Source organism: Polypterus senegalus, chromosome 12 (genome assembly GCF_016835505.1).
Source record: "Polypterus senegalus isolate Bchr_013 chromosome 12, ASM1683550v1, whole genome shotgun sequence".
Classification (NCBI taxonomy): Eukaryota; Metazoa; Chordata; class Cladistia; order Polypteriformes; family Polypteridae; genus Polypterus; species Polypterus senegalus.
In genome coordinates, this window is record NC_053165.1 from 5,921,592 (window position 1) to 5,941,359 (window position 19,768).

The 19,768-nt window shown below is 43.1% G+C and overlaps 1 protein-coding gene across 1 annotated transcript in view; it reads right to left on the bottom strand.

Moving 5' to 3' along the window:
• The window catches only part of ptprga (protein tyrosine phosphatase receptor type Ga), a 399,554-nt gene that overhangs the window by 13,494 nt on the left and 366,292 nt on the right, over positions 1-19,768 (bottom strand). The window contains exons 15-20 of the mRNA XM_039770749.1: positions 13,516-13,607; positions 8,346-8,442; positions 4,886-4,968; positions 3,625-3,759; positions 1,902-2,036; positions 1,637-1,809 (exon numbers count right to left, since the gene is read on the bottom strand). Of these exons, the coding sequence (XP_039626683.1) occupies positions 1,637-1,809; positions 1,902-2,036; positions 3,625-3,759; positions 4,886-4,968; positions 8,346-8,442; positions 13,516-13,607 (715 nt within the window). The remainder of the gene's footprint in view (positions 1-1,636; positions 1,810-1,901; positions 2,037-3,624; positions 3,760-4,885; positions 4,969-8,345; positions 8,443-13,515; positions 13,608-19,768) is intronic.

The window sequence follows — 19,768 nt, forward strand, 5'->3', positions numbered from 1 at the left end:
TGTGGAGGCAAACATCATGAGAAGCCTGTTTCCCAAGAACATGATTCCTAAATGAAAGAAGTTTGGAACAACCATAACTCCTCCTGGAGCTGGCCACCCAGTCCAACTGAGCACTCATGGGAGAAGGGCCACGATAAGAAAAGTGACCAAGAACCCAATGGGCTCAAGAGAACTTAAGTGGAGATGGGAGAAACTTCCAGAAGGACAATCATCAAAGATTACGGCTTTATGACAGAGCGGTCATGAATAACATAAAAGCCTGCTTGGAGTTTAAAAGAAAGCACCTAAAGGGTTCTAAGGATGTAAGAAACAAGAGTCTCTGGTCTGATGAAACCACAACTGAACTGCAAGCATCACGTCCTGAGGAAACGGGGCACCATTCATAACCTGTGCAATGCCACTCCAACAGTGAAAAATAGGGATGGCAACATCGGGGACTGGGAGACTAGACAGGCTCGAGGGAAGGCTGAACAGAGCAAAGTAAGGAGATGTCCTTGATGAAGATCTGCTGCAGAGCATTCTGAACCTCAGACAGGGCTGAAGACTCACCTTCCAGCAGGACAAAGCAAAGACAACACAGGACTGGCTGGCTAAGGGAGAAGAACTCTGTAAATGTGTTTGAGTTGCCCTTCCAGAGCCCGGACTAGAACTCAATGAAACGTCTCTGAAAATACTGTAGCTGACCACTGATGATGTCCATCTGACATGACAGAGCTTGGGAGGATCTGCGGAGAATTATGGCAGAAAATCCCCAAATCCAGGTGTGTGAAAGTTGCCAGTCAGACCCAAAAAGACTGAAGTACTGAATACACGTGTCAATGGAATATTTCAGTTTTGTAATTTGTAAGAAATGTACACAAAGCCTGTTTTTGATTTGTCATTGTGGGGTTGTGAGTGTGGCTTGATAAGCTAAAATATAAATTTAAATGATTTTAGTACAAGGCCGCACCCTAACAAAATGTGAAAAAAAGTGAAGGGGTCCGAATAGTGTCTGAAGGCGCTGTATTCATTTAAATGAGGGGTGGTCCTATGTTACCCCCAGGTCACATAGAGTTGTGAGGTGTACCACACACTTGATGTAAACCTACGTGATAACTCATACATTCTGCTCTCAGCTTTTTTAGCCTGCATGGACATCTGACATTAAAGCCACTGAGCTTTATAAAGCCCACTCTAACATTTGCCTTTCCAAGTTTCTTCCTTATTCTTCATCTTTTCCCTGGATGTTAACATTAAGTCTTTTTTTACCCAGTGTGGGGTATAATAGTGTGGCTTCCATACATACGTGGTCAGTCAGTCACTCTGTCAGTCATTATCCAACCTGCTATATCCTAACTACAGGGTCACGAGGGTCTGCAGAGCCAATCCCAGCCAACGCAGGGTGCAAGGCAGGAAAAAAACCCCAGGCAGGGCGCCAGCCTACAGCAGTACATACATGGTGTACCAGGAAAAAGACCTTCCTACTAAACCGTACGCCTACACCAGTCAGTTCAGCTCCACAGAGAAAATGCAAAGGAATTGCTGGCTGCCTACGACTCGGCCAAGGGAGGCTGCACAGATACAGCACATGGCAGTGGGAGACACCCCCCCTAAACGTCACTAGGCTGGGTTATTTATGCCAACAATGTGTTTGTACCTGCAGTGGACCAGCACTGGTCCCATCTCTGGCGTTCTTGCAGCTGAAGATCTTCTCACAAATGTGAGAACTGGTAAAGCATACTCTGGTACCCCCATGTCCGGCCACTGTGTGTAATGGTATTGTATTACAGTTCGCTCATTTTGTCTGCCTTTAGGGTTACCTTTCTGCCCCTGAAAAAGCAAGATATATACACAAGTTAAAAAAAAGCATAAAAATGGTCATGAAGTGAACTGTTTCTAACTGGACAAAGTCAGGTGCAGACCTTTTTTACTTTTGTGTTCCTGAGTGTAAAGCGCCGCACAGTATAACAGGCACGTATGTCCGTACTCCTCAGGGTGACAATTATGCTGCCGTATTCTTCGGAGTTTTCTGTTGGCCAATACTGATCACATTTTCTCTGGGAAGGAAGGAGAGACGATTAACAGTCAGTAACCTCCTAAATTACCGTAACATTCATTTACAAGGTTTGTACAAAGGGTTAAAAGTAGGGGACGTCCTATTGAAAGATTTGGAGTTTCGAGACTTGGGATTAAATGACTGAGTGAAACTGTTCTGACTCTGCTGAGAGAATCTTAATTGAAGGATCGGGAGTAGTGTGATCAAAAAGAAGCATCTGCAGGGGTCGAAACCAAAATGGCAATCTGATCTTTCACCGAGAGAGAAACATAGACAAGAATCAGAACTGTAGGGAGAGAAGACGCCTTTTGTCAGTTATTAGTTGATTATTTTAAAGATTCTTATTAACGGGGTACAGTAAGTGAGTAAGCTCTGATGACATCTGAACTTGCCGTGTGTCCTAACGCTGACCGGTAAAGACGAGTGAACTTGTAGTAGTCGATCTATAGACGGAGTTGTTTTATAAATCGTCTTCAGGGCTGTAGATTGAAATACGAGAATATTCATAGGTGAGACAAGAAAACAGAGAATAGCGGGCTTCTGAAATAACAATGAAAAATCTGCATGGTGTCACAAAACAGTATTTCACTTTCCGTTCATTTTTTTTTATTAGCCATATTTTAGATCACACTTATTTCTCAGAAAAATAATAATTTACATATGCAGAATCAGAGCCCTTAACGATTAGCATCTCATCACTAAACGGCAACCTCTGATTGCAGCAAATTGCCCGAAATGGAACTTGTTAGTCCAGCCGAGTTACCGCGCAGCACAAAGAATTTTCGGTTTTGTGCGTCAACTACAAGGTGACTCAAACTGATTTTTTTTTTTTTAAGAAAATCCATTTCTATTGCCGAGTTTTGCTTAAGAACAAAATGCATTTAATTATTATATTAAAATAACACCCTGATGTAACATAATCATCAGGAACAGCAGCGGCTCTCAAGGTCGGTCCTGGAGGACCACTGGGGCTGCAGGTTTGTATCCCAATGGGTTTCACAATCAGTCAGCCATTTTACCTTGAACTCACCTCACTGTATGATTAGCTACTCTTATACTGCATTCAAAAAAGCAGCGTAGTGTGAGATTTACATTTATAATACATTTAGAACCATCCGAATGTTTGCCATCGCACTTCTCTCTCAAGATATTTTCCTATTCATTCACCTTTTTTTCTGCGTTAATTTAATTCTGATAATGACAATCAGCACCGAATGACGACGTCGACACCATGGCAGGCCATACACACAAAATGGTGAAAGGCTGTAGCTACTTATGATAAGGCAGAAGAAAATCTTAATAAAGATAAAACATTAAAGGCTCTCCATGTAACACACATAAGTGCTTACTAATAAAAATGTATTAATGCAGTTTGGTCTTTTTTGTAAACACAAAGACTGGGTAGAATGACAGTTTACTTAATTAAGTTAGGAGACCAACTCAAAGTAAAGTTGGCTGGGATGAAACCTTCAGCCACAGTGTGTCCTCCAGGCCTGAACTTGGGACCCTCTGATCTACAGCCTCGTGTCACCGTGTGCTTCACTATCGGCCATCGTGAGGTACAGGAGCGTCAGACTTCACATACATACCCTTCCTTTTTCCACGAGGTTCGTGATCATGACAATGATGCCTGTGTTTTGCTCCCAAATCATTCTCCAGAAATCTTCAAAAGTGGATTTCAGGGGACCCTGGGTGGCAATGTATGCTTTTGACTTGTTGTAGCCCTACAGTTGGGAGGCAAAAAAGAAATAAAACAATTCATTTACTTGAAAGAAGTGAAGTCATCAAGATGGCTGTACCTATTTCATGGTATTGCACCTCTAAAAATCAAAGCTCTACGACAAGACCTTCAATCCTGATTAAGTAAGCAGGGCTCTGAATTCCAGGTGTTTGTTTATTTGGCTGATGCCATTATCCAAGGCGACTTACACCATCTGAGACACAACTGGTACCATCTCCTTTGTTTTTATTTAAATTCTTCAATTTGGCCCTGTCTTGAATTCAGTTTTTGACTTTTACAAATTTAATTACTAAAATACTGGTGGTGCTGACTGCATGGAGTGGCAGCAGGTCTGAAAAGACATGGAGTCGGGAGATAAGGAGAAGCAGAAAATGGCCACGGTCAACTACTGGGGGATGGAGAATCCAGCAAACAGGCTGAGTGTCCTGGGCACAGCAAAAGAGTCAAAGATTTCACAACCAGGAGCCAAAATAATGCACAAAAAATAAAAATAGAGACTTTTTAAGTTGAATCCTCAAACTCGGACAAAGCAGAAAGTGGACAAGTGGAACTTCTATACCATCACACATCTCACACTCCCAGCCCTCCTGCCTGACCGCTCAGGCAACCGTTAAAAGATGGCATCACGGGAAAATGTGATTTAAAAAATCCTTAAAACGAGAAACATTCTGAGATAGTGAGTGTTGATAGATGAGGGGAAAAAATAAATTCCCATTTATTTATTTGTCTGTCACCGTTATCTAAGGCGACTTACATCTGAGGCACAACTGTTTCCACTTCTTTTGGTTTTTTTTTTGAGCACAGGCAGGTGAAGAGATGTGAACACAATGGTGTCAGTAGTGGGATTTAAATCCACAGCCTCAGGGTTTGAAGTGCAGGGATTTTAAATGATTTCAGCACAAGGCTGCAACATAACAACATGTGTAGAAAGTGAAGGGGTCCGGGTATTTTCTGAATCGCCGGCACTGTTTTGTGTAATGATAACAAATCCAAACTTCACACTTAGTTTTTCCCTGTGCTTGAAAGTGAAGTCCCCAGTGGGGTCCTGAAGGTCAGATAGAACAACATTTCTGGCTGCTCCTCAATGAATACTTTACCAGTCCACTTACATCGACATAATTGGCATTGATGTAGTCACTGTGCTTTGAGTCTTTTCCAGCTAAAGGCCGCAACTTCACCCGACTGTGGTCATCTGGAAAGAGAAAAGGAAAGTTAAAACTGTTCACCCAGTTACGTCTGATTATTTCACTCGTAATAGTTAAATACATGAAATATGCCGTGTACAGGATTGAGATATAAAATGTGCCATGATGGAGCTGACAGGCACTGCTTTATAGATAAATATGGAAACCACTCAGATATGAACGGCACTACAAAGTAGACAAACCGATAAAATGAAAGACTAATAGACCCGCTTTAGGACAGAAAGTCAGACACCCAGACAGGCACACCCATGTAAAAGAAGATGACTGAATGAATTCAAGTCTCTCTTTACCGCCAACCGTTTTGGATTAAAGACCTCCACTTCAGATGAAATTATCTGATAAAATGAAGTTTGTTCTCGTTTTGTTCACTTGTCTCTTCATCCACCATCTTCTGAACTCGGCTTAACTCACTATAGACATAAGCAGCCAGGGCCTATCGTGGTGGCACTGGGCACAAGCTGGGACCCTGCCCTGGACTGAATGGCTTGTCCGTCTGAGGGTACACCAACTGACACCTGGCTGATTAATTAGCCATCAACCAGACCTGCACGTTTTGGAAATTCTGGAGGATAAGTGTAGCATCTGAAGAAAGAAATCCATGCAGACGTACAAATCTCATACAGGAGCCTGGCAGAGTTGAGCGGGGCTCTTCAGCCTTGCCATGTCCAGTGTAATTCAGGGCACTGTGAAATATAAATACCATTTTTATCCTGAAGCACAGTGGCCAGCTTTGGCCCAAAGTAAAATCCGAATCAAGGAGTCTGCTTTGTGGTGATTTGCATGTTTTAGAACATTAGAAAAATTATGGCGAGAGCAGACCATTCAGCCCAAGAAGCTCATCCATCCCATTGACCGCGATCATCCAAAATAACGTCAAGTCAAGACGTGAAGGTCCTTAAAGTCCTGATCTCGACCACACTACTTGCTCATTTATTCCATGTATCCTGGTTCTTTGCATGTGAAACACGTGAAGGGTCTGGAGACTTTCTGAACCCACTGAAGATAGAACTTGCTGTACAAAATAATTGGATTAACAGGAAAGCAAAAGCAGTAGAAGAGCAGTCACTGTGCACATTTAATCACTGTTACGGCTCAAGCGTGAATTTACCTTGTTGGTTCAGAGTATCACATTTGAATATTGTTTAAATATTCATGACACCCCGTAAAGACCCTGTGAAATTATAAACAAACATTACACAAATCTCATATTCATGAGCTCCTTGTGTGTGTGTGTGTGTGTGTGTGTGTGTGTGTGTGTGTATGGTTGAAATGTGGAGAATAAAACTGAGCTTATTGTGTGATACAATGGGGTCTCTCCTAACTTGCACAGATGGGATCTGCTCATCCATGAAGCAGCAGGCACAGCTGCAGTGGAGGTGGCCGGCTTGTCAGAGGACACTCTTTGACTTCTTTCAGCTGCCCTGCAGCCATTCCCATAGAATCACAGGACGGTCACCAGTGCTTGTGTCCTGGCACAGTGACGCTTGGCTTCAAATGCAGATGAAACCCTCCTGGCCATCATTTTCAAATAATCACAGCTCATTATAGCACACTCTCTCTGCAGCTGCCATTGTTTTGTGAACGTTACAACGGAGATAAAAATGAGTGGGATGTCAGAGAGAGAGAGAGCTAAGCACAGGTTCAAGAAACAGACTGCTAACCGGCTGCTTCTGGGTAAAATCAAATCCTCTGCTGAGCAGAAGCACTGCACTCTGAATCAGCTAGAGACACATTTATGATGTAAATATGGGCAACACAGCTCAATGCTCGCTGGCTTATTAGTTTTGCTTACCTGTTAGTTGTGGGCTTTTCGATTCACTTTACTAATTTCATTCTTTCTACCTATTTAAGTGAATCAATTCTTTACTTCATTTAGCTTGTTTGATTCATCAATATGGTTCAAGGCTGTGCCCTCTAATCACATTGCCAATATACAAAGTAAAACTTCATGCATTATTATTAACATGCTGATAATTTATATGACATGATCCTGCTTCAGTACATGAAGCATGACAACACAGTTAAAATAAGAAGGAGTGTCAGAGAAACATACGTGAATGAGAATTGTGCACCTTGTTCTCAGGTAATGAAGCAGTTTCATCAGAGTCACGCACCTCGTTCTCGTGCAGTGAGTCCTGAGGCTCGTCCTAGGGTAATGATTTGTTCGTAAATCAAATGAACGTGTACTGTGAGACTCGTGGTAGTGAATCTGTTCAGAACGAGTGCCTTGTTCTCGAGTTGTCTCCACTGATTGAAATACCAAATATATAACTTAATAATTCATACATTATTATATATAAATGTCTATACATGGAAATGTGTGCGTCTGTCTGGCCCTGAAGTGAGAGGTGGAGTCCTCCGAGGATACACAAGCGAGGCGAGCATGTCAGCAAAGTGAAACCTCTGAAGAAAGAATCACTCGCTTAGAGGCTAATACACAAGCGAGGCAAGCACATCGGCAAAAGGAAACCCCCGAAGAAAGACAGTCGCTTAGCCGCTAATACACAAACAATGTGAGCACATCGGCAATACGGAACCTCCTACGAGAGACACACCCAAAGTAGTTCCTTTCAACTACCTGACATTTCTACATTTTAATTTTTTTTTTCTGACAATTTCAATAGTTTCTAGGACCCCAGGCTTTTTACAGCACGGGCTTACACAGCTAGTATATAATAAATGATAGATGCCAATAATTCATAGGATATCGTCCTGTTTCAGTACAGAAAGTATGACCACTCTATTAGACAAAACATAAGAGAATCATGCACCTCATTCTCGGGTAATGATTTCTTCACAAATCAGATGAATGGGAATTGTGCTCAGTACTTTCGGGTATTGATTCAGTTTGAACTTGAAAGAATCAGGGAATATCACATGCTGGTACAATCAATAAACCATAAAAAAAGGGTATTAAAGTAAATTTTAAAGCAAATAATTGTTAGAATATTTGTATTTGTTGTAATTTTGTGTGACTAATTGTTGAATGTATAAAGTGACATAAACGCATTAGTTTAATAATATGTTCATATATTCTGTTTAAAACAATTCCAAAAACAAACTGCACCAAAAAAAAAAAACCCAAGTCAAGCATTGTAATAATATGAGTTGTTGTATTACACTTGTATGGTAAACGAGAGACTCGTGAATGACTCCACCTGCACACCGAAAGACGCTGACAACACGACACATACGTGCCAGCACTCCCGTCGAGCTCTGCTGAATCGATTTGCGTATCGAGTCATCCGACTGACTGAAAAGAGCCGTTCAAAAAGAACAAATCGCTTGTCACCATTATCTGTTCTTGAATTAATTAGAGAATTAAAATGTGTTTAAAAGCAAGAGAGAAACAGCTCAGACCTACAGGCGACAATGTTGATGTATCTGTTCTTGTGCTTGTTGTCCGGGTGGTTTGAGTGTTCAGCTGTGATGTTCATGTCACCTGTACAGCGCTGTACCTCCTAGAATAAAGAACAAAAAGGAAACAGTAAAATGATTAGTTTTAGTTACATTTTCACTCCCAGATGCAAATTATGAACAATGAAATCTTGAGGCCAAAACCTTAAAATAAATAATCCTTTATTTTTGTTGTTTTCAAAAACTTAGACAATACTCAGGACGTGGACCAGGAAGCACTACTGTGCCAAAAATGGAAACCACAAAGGCACTGAATGAACTTCACTGCATCCTAATTAGTCGCAGATCTTTCAAACTGGATCTGCTAAGGAGGCTGATGTGCCGAGCTGTCGCACGCTGATTGGCTTTTCTCATTCCTCCTCACCTGCACATAAACCTGCAGACCTTGTTCTGCTTGTATTAAAACCGTGTGTGACAGGAGTTAGGAGGTCACCACACCATGGAGGTGGAAGGGAACTGAGATGCGCACATAGAATTTACTGCCAGGCTGCATTTATGGCACCTTCACAAAGTCTTCCGGCTCCTTCACTTTTTGCGTATGTTGTTATGTCGCAGCCTTGTGCTAAAATCATTTCAATTCATTTTTTCCTTCCATCAACAGACACTTGATACTCCAGAATGAGAAAGTGGAAACAGGAGTTGAGAAATACTTTGAAAAATAAAATAAACTCTGAAATATCCCACAGACACAAGTATCCAGACCCTTTGCTTTGGCTCAAGTGCATCCAGTTCTATTGATCATTGCTGAGATGTTCCTTCATCTTCTTTTTGTTATCCAATCAGTCGCGTCCAACTCTTGGAGATCCTCTGGGCCATATCTGGCTGCTCTTCCTGGTCTTGAACTTCCCTTGTTAGTTGTTCCATGCTTACGCCAGCCAGTGTCCGTTGTGATGTTATCAACCTCATCACCAAGTTCCACGGACCATCGCGAGCATCATTGCTATCTCTGTGGACTCTGATCGTATCAAACAGGCCAATTTAAGTGAGATGGAGCCCAGTGTGGAGTTTGCATGTGGTCAGCTCAACTGATTGGACGTGAGTAAGTAAAGGTACACGCCTGTCTATTGAAGGTCCCAAAGGCGAGCAAAAACCAAAAGTCAAGAGGTCAAAGGAATTACCTGCAGAGCTTAGAGAAAGGATTATGTCGAGGTACAGATCTGGAGAAGGCTACCAAAAACATCCTACAGCACTAAAGGTTCCCACAAACACAGAGGCCTCCATAATTCTTTAATGGAAGAACTCTGGAACAACCATGACTTTTCCTAGGGACGGCTCCCTGTCCAGACTAGACAATCAGAGTAGAAGAAAGGTGACCAAGAACTCAATATTCACTCTGGCTAAGCTCCAGACAACCTCTGTGGAGATGGAGAAACTTTCAGAAGGGCAACCATCACTGCAATACTCACTGAACTGGGAAGAAGCCTCTCCTCACTAAAAGATACGTGAATGTCAGCTTAGAGTTTTCAAAATGCCACCAGAGGGACTTGTAGACTGTGTTAAAGAAGAGTCTCTGGTCTGACGAGACCAAGATTGAACTGCTTGGCCTCAGTTCTAAGTGTCACGTCTGGCACCACTCATCACCTGCATGATAACATTACAGCAGTGATGGTGGTGGTGGCAGCAGCATCATGCTGTGGCAGGGACAGAGAGACTAGTCAGGAGTTGAGGGATAACTGAATGGATCAAAATACAGAAATATCATTAATAAAAACCTGCTCAGAGGACTCTGGACCTCAGACTGGGCCAAACGTTCACCTTCCAACAGGATAAAAGCAAAGACAATAGAGGAATAGCTCTGGGAATGTTCAGCCAAAGCCCAGACTTGATCCCAATTGAACATTTCTGGAGAGACATGAAAAAAGGCGTCCACTAACGGCCTTCATCCAACCTGAATGAGGCTGAGGGGATCTGCAGAGAATCTTCTAATCCGAGGGGATGAAGCTTGTCACATTTGACCCAGGAAGACTACAGGCTGGTATGGCTGCCAAAGGGGCTTCAACTGATGCTGTGAACACTGGTGCTGAAGGGGATATTTCAGTTTTTTTATTTTCAATAAATTCCTAAACTCCTGTTTTCGCTTTGGTATTCTGGGGCATCAAGTGTTGCTTTGGGGATTTGGAATGAATTTCAACAATTTCAGCACAAGGCTGCAACATCACAAAATGTGAATGAAGTGAAGGAGTCAGTAGGATTGACGCCTTCTGCTCAGGAGCTGGTGGTCCAAGTTTTAGTTCGAGGTGTCTAGGAGAGGTGGACTGGCCTCAGCCTGCTACTGCTACACAGACTCATGGAGACTCACAGCCCAACATGTGCACATCGCTTTTCTGAATGGTGGTCACGGTGGTTAAATTCCATTCCATTCTCTGCCTTAACCACAAACTACTCCTTACAGATTAGTGGAAACCTACCGCTGACTTGAATTTTGACAGACAAACGCCAAGATGTCCTCCTTTCCTTCCCCACAATCAAATGTCCTGCTTTCCTACATTAAAAATCTCATCTCCCTCCTTTAACAAGGCCATGCGCTGCAGACTTTAACCCCCCAGAGAGACCGTGATGGCTGATGACCTTCGTCTTTCCAAGTGTGAGCAGAGGGGTCAGCTTCCCAGCCCCTGTCATAACTCTCCAGCTGAGGTGTCGTGTGCTATTTAAACCTCAGGCAGCTTTTACACAAATGAGCCACCAGGGAGTCCTCCTGGTGCCTAAATACTGAGCAGCTGGTGCCAGTTCTGTCACACAGGGGGAGAAGACGGAGCTGCCTGACACAGGATGAGATGGGGGAACTCGCATCTGTTAGCTGTGGCCGCTCAGGACCCTCTGAGACATATGATAAATAGACTTTATAAATAAATGTGTTATCGGGGTATGCAATTGAGGCCAACAGCGTACATCCATGTGGGCCACAGACTTTCAAACTCGCTGTTTTGCAACTCTACACAGGTCACGCACGTTTCCATACATTCCCTGTTCATTAGGGCACCTACTTTATTTCCATAAGTGATAGCTAAGACACAGATTTATTTCACTCTTTTATTTCTAAGGGTTGTCTTTCACAGAATAACCTGAGAAGCACTTGTGATGCCACAATGCCTGAAGCTACAAGCACACCTGCATGGCGTGACGTTAGTAGTTTCTAACCGAGGTTGGACTAACGCAAGTGAGGACACCTCAGCAAGGACAAAAAGCAGTGTTAGGTGGTGCAGTGATAGCGCTGCTGCCTCAGAATGAGGAGCCCAGGGTTCACGTCCCGAGTCCTCCCAGCATACAGTTTGCATGTTTTCCCCGTATCTGTGTGGGTTTGCTCCGGTATTCTCCATATTCTAAAGGCATGAAGGTTAGGTGAATTGGCCCTAGCGTGTTTCTGGTGTGTGTGGTCACCCTGTGATAGACTGGTGCCCTGTCCAGAGTTTGTTCCTGCCTTGTGGTATATGCTAGATGGGGTAGGCTCCATCACCCCCTGAGACTCCGGTCTGGACTAAACGGGTAGAAAATGACATCACATGGCAGAAACTGTGTCACTGTAATGGTGCAGTTAAAAACCATTAATAAATAAATACCATGCAGGTTAAGTATCCAATAAATAATCCAAATTCATAAAACCGTTAGAGAAATGGAAGTCCTATACACAGAGCAGAAATCCTTAAGCACTTCCCAGTACCTCATCTGTCAATGGAGCCCCTTCACCAACTCTGTGTTCATTTTATCAGCTCTGTCCTTGCACTGCCGCTTGCATGCGACTGTCCACAGTTCATATTCTGAGAAGCACCGCATACACCCTGCTTACCTGTCACCAGGCACACCCTCCATCCCAGAATATGGACCCTTGGACTCCTTGCTCTGCCCTCACAGCACTCACACAGAGATACCAAGTCCATGATGTCTCCCCTGCCCCGGCTCTCCAGGAGGACCCAGAAAGACGACCTTTCACAGTTCAGCACCTTCTTTTCTCTGTCTCCCTTCGTTTCACTTCTCTGTCCAGGTGGCCTTCAGCCCACCCACCCTACTCTGAATTTACTCCAGCCTTTTCTACCTGGTAGTGCTGGTGTTGTTCTCCCTGACCCACGGAACTGCTAAAGAGGGTTGGTGGTGCAGATGTGCATACACTTGGGTGCTTAAGTATTTGGACATTGAAGCAACATTTGTAAATTTCTCTCTGTATATCACCACAATGGATTTGAAGTTAAAGAATCAAGATGTGACAGAAGTACTGTATAGACTTTCAGCTTTAATTGAAGGAGTTTAATCGCATTAAGCCATTTTTCACAGTAATCAATCCATTCCTCCATTAATGCTCTGACACTGCATGACTTTCCTCTGAACGTACACTTCTATCAGGGTATCACCACTTCCATACTGAAAACACACCTTGTTGTTCTGCCTCGGCCCTAAGGAACGCCGGGCCACACCACTGGACCCTGAACCCTGATCTTGGTCCACACGTAACATGAACTGGACATGCGGGCCACCTCACACGCCTGGAATGGGGCTTTGGGGCTTTTCAGGGCAAACAGCAGTGCAGCCACGCGCCACGGCTGATACGCTGGCACACCAAAAAACTGGACACATGAGAGGAGACCATTCAGTCCATTTTCTGTTCGTTCATTTAGCTCATAGCTAAGCTGTCCCAATGCCTCATCCAAATATCCTCCTAGAGGCCATCTTCATTTGTGTGACCGCGACTGCAGTTTACTCTTGGCACATTCTTTTATAAATGAGAAAAGTCTTTTTACATTTGGGTGGGGATTGAATGTCATTTCACGGTTTGTACTTAATTTGAAGTAAACGGTCGTATCAGTATGTTGTTACTTGTTTGATTAGGAGAATGCTATTGTATTGTTCTGGTTTTTGATAGGACAAGAAGAAATATATTTTATGGCACAGGGACCTTTCCACAGGATGAATGAACAGGACTTAATATCCTCAGTCGTTCCGTCAGCTCAGCCATTTTAACAGCTTGTGGGCCACTGATGAAACCAAATGACACAAATGAATAAAAAAGTGTGTTACTCAGTGGCTACAAACAGAAGGAAGCTTAGTCCATTTACCACAATGCTTATGAAGGAAATATTAATAAAAAAAAAAAAAAGCACGTATCATATTCAAGCTGAAATTCATACCTCAAACTCCTCTGAAAAGCCATGCTGATTATTGGAGTAAAGGTCGCCGATATGCTTCATGAACTGCTTGACTGGTACGGCTTCCATGTCATCTGAAAATCAAAAAGGGTGGAGGGTTACTAGAGATGGGGGCCCAACAGCACTGACTTGTCACAGAACTGCAGATGGGGAATGTGACGCTCTTTATAGCTCCTCCACTTGATCGCTCGACAATTTTGAGCAGACGTACAACAAAGAATGAGAGCAGGTGCAGAAATGAAACCAGAAGAAGACACCGCTAGCTGGGCAGAGGCCACATAAAAAATCCCACTCCAGAGATTCACAGACAATTCTTATCCATATTATACAATTGTTTAAGCTGTGAAAGGTGCTATATTTAATGTAAACTGATTGGCACTGTGAATAGAGAAGCACAGCAGGGGACACCCAAGTAAAAGCCTAATTTAGCAGGCCATGTGAGCACCACAGACACTCTGGTGACAAATCTCTCGAGAAGCACAGAAAATATCCTACAGTAGAAAATAAAAAGATCTGAGGCGACAGACATGATCTAAAGCAGAAGCAGCTTTTCATGTCATTCGAATGGCCTCATTTGAAAGAAGTCACCTCAATGTTCTTGTTAACGCGTCCCACTCCTGAAGGAGGTGCACTGGGGTGGCCCAAAGCCGACTTCTGCAATCACACCTTGTCTTTGCTAAACACAAATGGATGGGGATTTTACATGCTTAATTTGGCCTTACTTTTCACAATACGCATCCATACAGTACATGGACATATTATATATATCTATCTATACATCTGTCTATATACTGTATATACTAGCTACATTACCTGTCGAAGGTCAGGCACAGAATACATTTTTAAATATTTAATATCCTCGGCCCTCTCCGTCCTGGGTATGACGTTAATCTGCATCCAGCCCTGCATGTACGCCCTCCAAACTGCAGGGAAAGATTTGGGGGTTGGTGGCAGAATTGGCACTCTGGCCACCATAAAAACACTCACACTGGTTCCACTCCATCTGAACTAGTATGGTGCTGAGGTGTCACCTGTTGCATGGCTAAACTCGGGTCCTAATCTGGGATCTTGAGTTGGTTTGTCATGTGGTGGGTGCAGCAATGCGCTATATCAGCTTGTGCTCCCAACCTCTCTCTCTCCCTGCCCAATGGGCACCTTCAGCCGTTCTCCTGCTCCTTTCTTCAGGATCCTAGTGTGTCTCAGCCTCTCTTGACTGGCATGTCCTCTCTCGATCATGTCCCCATAAAGCCTGCTTTCTCAGACTCTGTTATTTTGAGGTGCTTTGCTTGCTTCTTATTTGCTTTTCACTACCACCAATGGCTGGCAGACCCCCATTACCTGCTGTGAAAACATCATTCATATTCTTGATAATGTTTACTGTCCACTATGCACATTCCTTGGTATGCATGTGCAGTGCCATTCAAAGCCCATTTGGTGCTCCTTGTGGGATCGATGGTCGTTGCCCTTTATTGTCCATAGCGGGTAGTCTGTATTATTAGACTTTGATGACTGCAGCTGGGGGTATTAGGGGGTCCTCCTTGGTGTTCAGAGCATAAACAGCACTCCTTTGAGAAGATACTGTAACTTTAAGGAGCGCACGGCCCCTTGGTGTACTAAATGTATGCACTTTTACTTTCATAAAGAGCACCCAGCAGGTAAATGCGCCCACTCAGGATTATCAGAGTTCCATGATCTTGGGGGGCCGTTACCCTCAGTGTCCTGAGTGCATGTCCCTTAACTTTCATAAATGGCGCTCCTCAGATGATGGCACCCCTAGTGCCCACCTACGTCGCCTAATGGATTGACCAGCTCTGATCAGGTGTGCCAACCTCGCTTGCCTGACACTCCCTGTCTCAATTGCTTGTGACTGACCAAAATGATTACCAATGTCTTGCTTTCTTATTCTCATTTCTGAACTTATTACCTAAAAGCCTAAGTGCACATTGAGATCTTAAGATGCCAGCCTATTTATGATTCCAAGGATTAATAAAATAACAGTGGAAGGTTGATCTTCCAGTTACATGGCCCTGAAGCTGTGGAATGATCTGTCTGCTAAAGTAAGAGATGCCCCCTCAATCTCAGGCTGAAGACTCCTGACTTTAGTCCAGCATACCCTGACTAGAGCTGCTGATTAGCTGTGCATGCTGTATTTCTGTTTGTCAGTCATTTGTACAGAAATATAAATAACACAATATTTATAAATCGTTACTAACCCTCCTCTGTCCTGTTTCTCCCCTCGGTATCCTGATGTGACACTTGGTGCCACAGCTCTACTGCCAGGCTGTTCTCCTGCGTATGGAAAACTCATTTCAGATGGAAAGATTGTCTTGTCAGATTGGACAGCCAGCGAAGACTCCACTACAGAATGACCAGCAGGGGGTGGAAGCTCAGTTGGCCGAGGTCTCCAGGACTCACACTTCAGGTTTGACTTTCTCTTTTACAATTTTAATCTCCTCTTATGTCAAATGGCCACCAACGAATTAATGGACAGATATTATCGGTTCCTGTTTCTGTTTATTCAGCTTCTACCTTGTTGTCTGTGTGTTTTAACAAGTCTGTATTTATATGTAACAGCTCTATATTTAGTGAAGAGTGCTATATAAAAATAAGTTGTATTGTGGCTCAGAGGGACTGGACCGCCATACACACACACACACACACCCCCCCTTAGTGTTTTATTATATAGTAGATACTGTCACTCACGTACACACGCTATTGAAGTGTGAGGTAAACTGGGGGACAGATGAGCGTCACACACAGCTACTAACCTCTCTTCCACTTCTAGCCCTACGGTGCAGAAGAAGCCCCATAAACGACGAGTGACATCCCCTTCTAGTTTGCCACCAAAGTCCCACCCTTTCAAGTCACCCCACTGTAAAAGAAATAACAGAAGCAGAAATCGGCAATCATTCCAAATGTTGGAGCCACACTGCCTGTAGAAGCACCTCTAAAATGATCATTAACAATCACTGAATGGTTTGCATTCTTTTTTTTTTAGCAATAATAATAATTGAATACATTTTATATATTTCTTTTCTATTATTTTTCTATTGTTGCTATTAAAAGAGAATCTCAGGATTCAGACAGTATTGAGTGCCCTTCACTTAGCTGTATGCTTCGGGTCATTGTCACTCGGAAAGGTGAACTGTCACCCCAGACTGAGGTGGCATGCACTCCGGAGCAGGTTGTCTTCAAGGACCTCATCCTTCCCTTAATTCTGAGCAGTTCCCCTGTCCCTGCACTCCAATAGCCTGATGCTGCCACCACCAAACTTTAACATAGGGGTGGCATTAGGCAGGTGATGAGCAGTGCCAGGTCTTCAGTGCCAGTTATTTTTTTATTGTTTCATCATCAGACTGGAGAATCTTGTCCCTCTTGCTCTCAGACACCTTTGAACTGTCACATGCCTTCTACTCAAGGGTAGCTTCCGTCTGGCCATAGATGGAGTATTGCTAAGATCTTCATCCTTCTGACAGGTTCTTCAATCTCAGAAGAGGATTTCTGAAATCCTCTAAATGCAGTTTGGCAAACTCCAAGCTAGTATGCTGAAAGTTCTCCTCTTGCTTGTTATATTGTGTTATGTCGTCTGTCTCGTCTCGTTATGTCTGGTGATCAGGCCAGTGGCGGCAGATTTAACAACGGAGCTGCAGGTGTTTCTGGCTGCACAGTCAGAAGGTGCAGGTGCCGTGTGCTGCTGCGGTCACACTACTCTGCCTCTTTCATTTCGGTGAGCTCCGCAGGCTCCTGACAAATCCATGTGGTCCTCAGAACACTAACTTTGTGACATTTCCAAAATGCCACCTCATGCAAAATAAACTTTCAGCCCGCTGTGTCCATGTTTACTAGCTATTGATGATTTGTTTTCCTTTGCATCATCTGAAATGTCAAAGCTCAGCGTCGCTTCAGTGTTTTATTTGTTAACCGTCAATTACGGCAAGTGATGACAGAACGCTGAAACACTGGCAGGTTAATCGAGGTGCAGTGATTTCCAACTAGTAAATAAGACGCTGCTAATTACATGAATAATTCAAGATTGCCAGTCCCAGAACCCTCTGTTTCACTGTGAAATACTGATAAACATAATTGTTCAAAATGGCAAAACACCTGCAAATGATGTGAAAAATGTTTTGCTTCAGAGACGAGACCTGTGCTGGAGAGTGGATTATATTTAAATTGCTGATTCAGGGTTCAGATGGCATTATTCTAGAAAATGCAGAATTGATTATCTGTACATTTGCATTCAAAGCTGATAAAAAAAAAAAAAAACTCTTGAGCCAAAAAACTATTCACCTTCATGTACCTACAGTACACCGCACTACCAGCGACCAAGTTACTGTAGTAATAAGAAACACAAACCCACTCACACCTGAACATTTTTAACGTTGGACCAGGAAGCTCTAAAACAACTTGCATGGATTTTTGCCACTTGCTGTGCTACCCACTATGAAGGGTTTGAAATCTAAATAATCGACGTGGGCTCAGCGTTAATGTTTGCCCTGCACCATCTATTGCAGTGTACTTTGTATAGCATGCAGTAATAACATGCACTGCATTTGTCATTCCAACAGATGGCACACCATAGGCATTGGCACTGCTTTTATGAATTCCATACCAAATGGCATATAAAAGACGCATATGAACCAGGTGGACACAGATACACTCACATAGGTGGATTAGGGTTCAAATACTAATATTAAAAATAAGTAAATATTCACATATATTCAAATATAGGTTAAGTGTTCTAAGCGCTATGACACATATGTTTGTACTTAATGTGACTTTGAAAGCATTGCTATTATTAACTAGCTGTGCTACTTATCTAAGACAGGATGAAATCTAAATAATCAAAGTAGACCCCGGCATATTCAGCACTAACATTTACAGTGCACCATCTATTGAAATGTTTTTTGTAATGCATGTAGTAATAAAATGCACAGCCATTTTCGTAAAAGCAGCAATGCACCATCTGTTGGAATGAAAATGGCTGTGCATTTTATTACTACATGCATTACAACAAATTTTCATTCCAACAGATGGCACACTGCTGCTTTTACAAATCCTATACCCAATGGCATGAAACAGAGACACAGCCCTGGGTGGACACACACAGGCCCTTGTTTTATGGCTGTATGAGGTTGTCTTGTTTTTTTATTGTTTCTGTACGTTGCTGCTATTGTTTTACTATCACTTGTTTGAAGCACAAAAAAGCAGAACTTCACTGCACTGAATACACAACAAGAAACTTGAAACTGAACCTGCAAAGGGCTTTGAGCAGGGAGGTGGGTGCTGTAAATAGCGAGTCGTCACAGTGGACCGTGTTGTGTTGTGGGCAGCAGCAGGCGGCGATCTGACAAACTTTGGTAAAGCAGGCGAAACCAAGTGCCAAGTTCGAGTGAAACTGTGACCAACGCAAGTTACACAAATTAAAATGATACGCCAACGCTACAGTAAAACTTACCAAGCATTTCCATGTAGCATTGAAGATGAGGTGCTTGTTATCAAGCCATTTCCATTTTTTTACCCTAAAAACGTCAGAAGAGGGGCTGCTGCTTTTTAGCATGTGGCACCACAAAGCACTCAAGAAAGGAAGGAGGCTTCAGGGATGTGGTGAGGGGGCTTTGTGTCGACTCTTTTCTGCTTTCTTGCTTGCATCACGGCGAGTGCCGATTCGCCATTGACGCCGACCTTCTCAGCAATGGGGTGTGGGGCTCAAACCGCAGAGTCAAATGGCAAATTATTTATTGTATCTAAAGACGCAATTGAAAAATAACGACTTCCGGTGAATTAGACCATTATGAAAGACCTGTTATGTTGGTCGCTCTATTTTAACAGCTTAATCAAAAAATGAAATCCAATCCATTGTGCAGCTGTATGTTTTTTTTTTTAATTATAATTTTTTACCTTCTAAATGTCTAACAGCCAGCTGTGTTGTCTCACACAATGAAAACAGAAAAGGAATCCTGCCACTTTAGACCAAAAAAAAATTACACTTTATAATCAGAAGAATTGGAGCCCTGCTACTCCTCAGCTGCAATTTGGAAAAAAATCAAAATAGGAGACCACGTGCTGCGAGCCCACCCTGCACTGGTGCCCACCCTATAGCAGAAGAAGTCGAATCAAGTGACAGGCTGGACGACATAAATAAAACATCTGTGGTGTCTGGATAAGTTTGAAATGTACGGCCTTCTCCTGACGTAGCCACAGTGCAGTGCACTTCTGGAGCAGTAGCTCTATA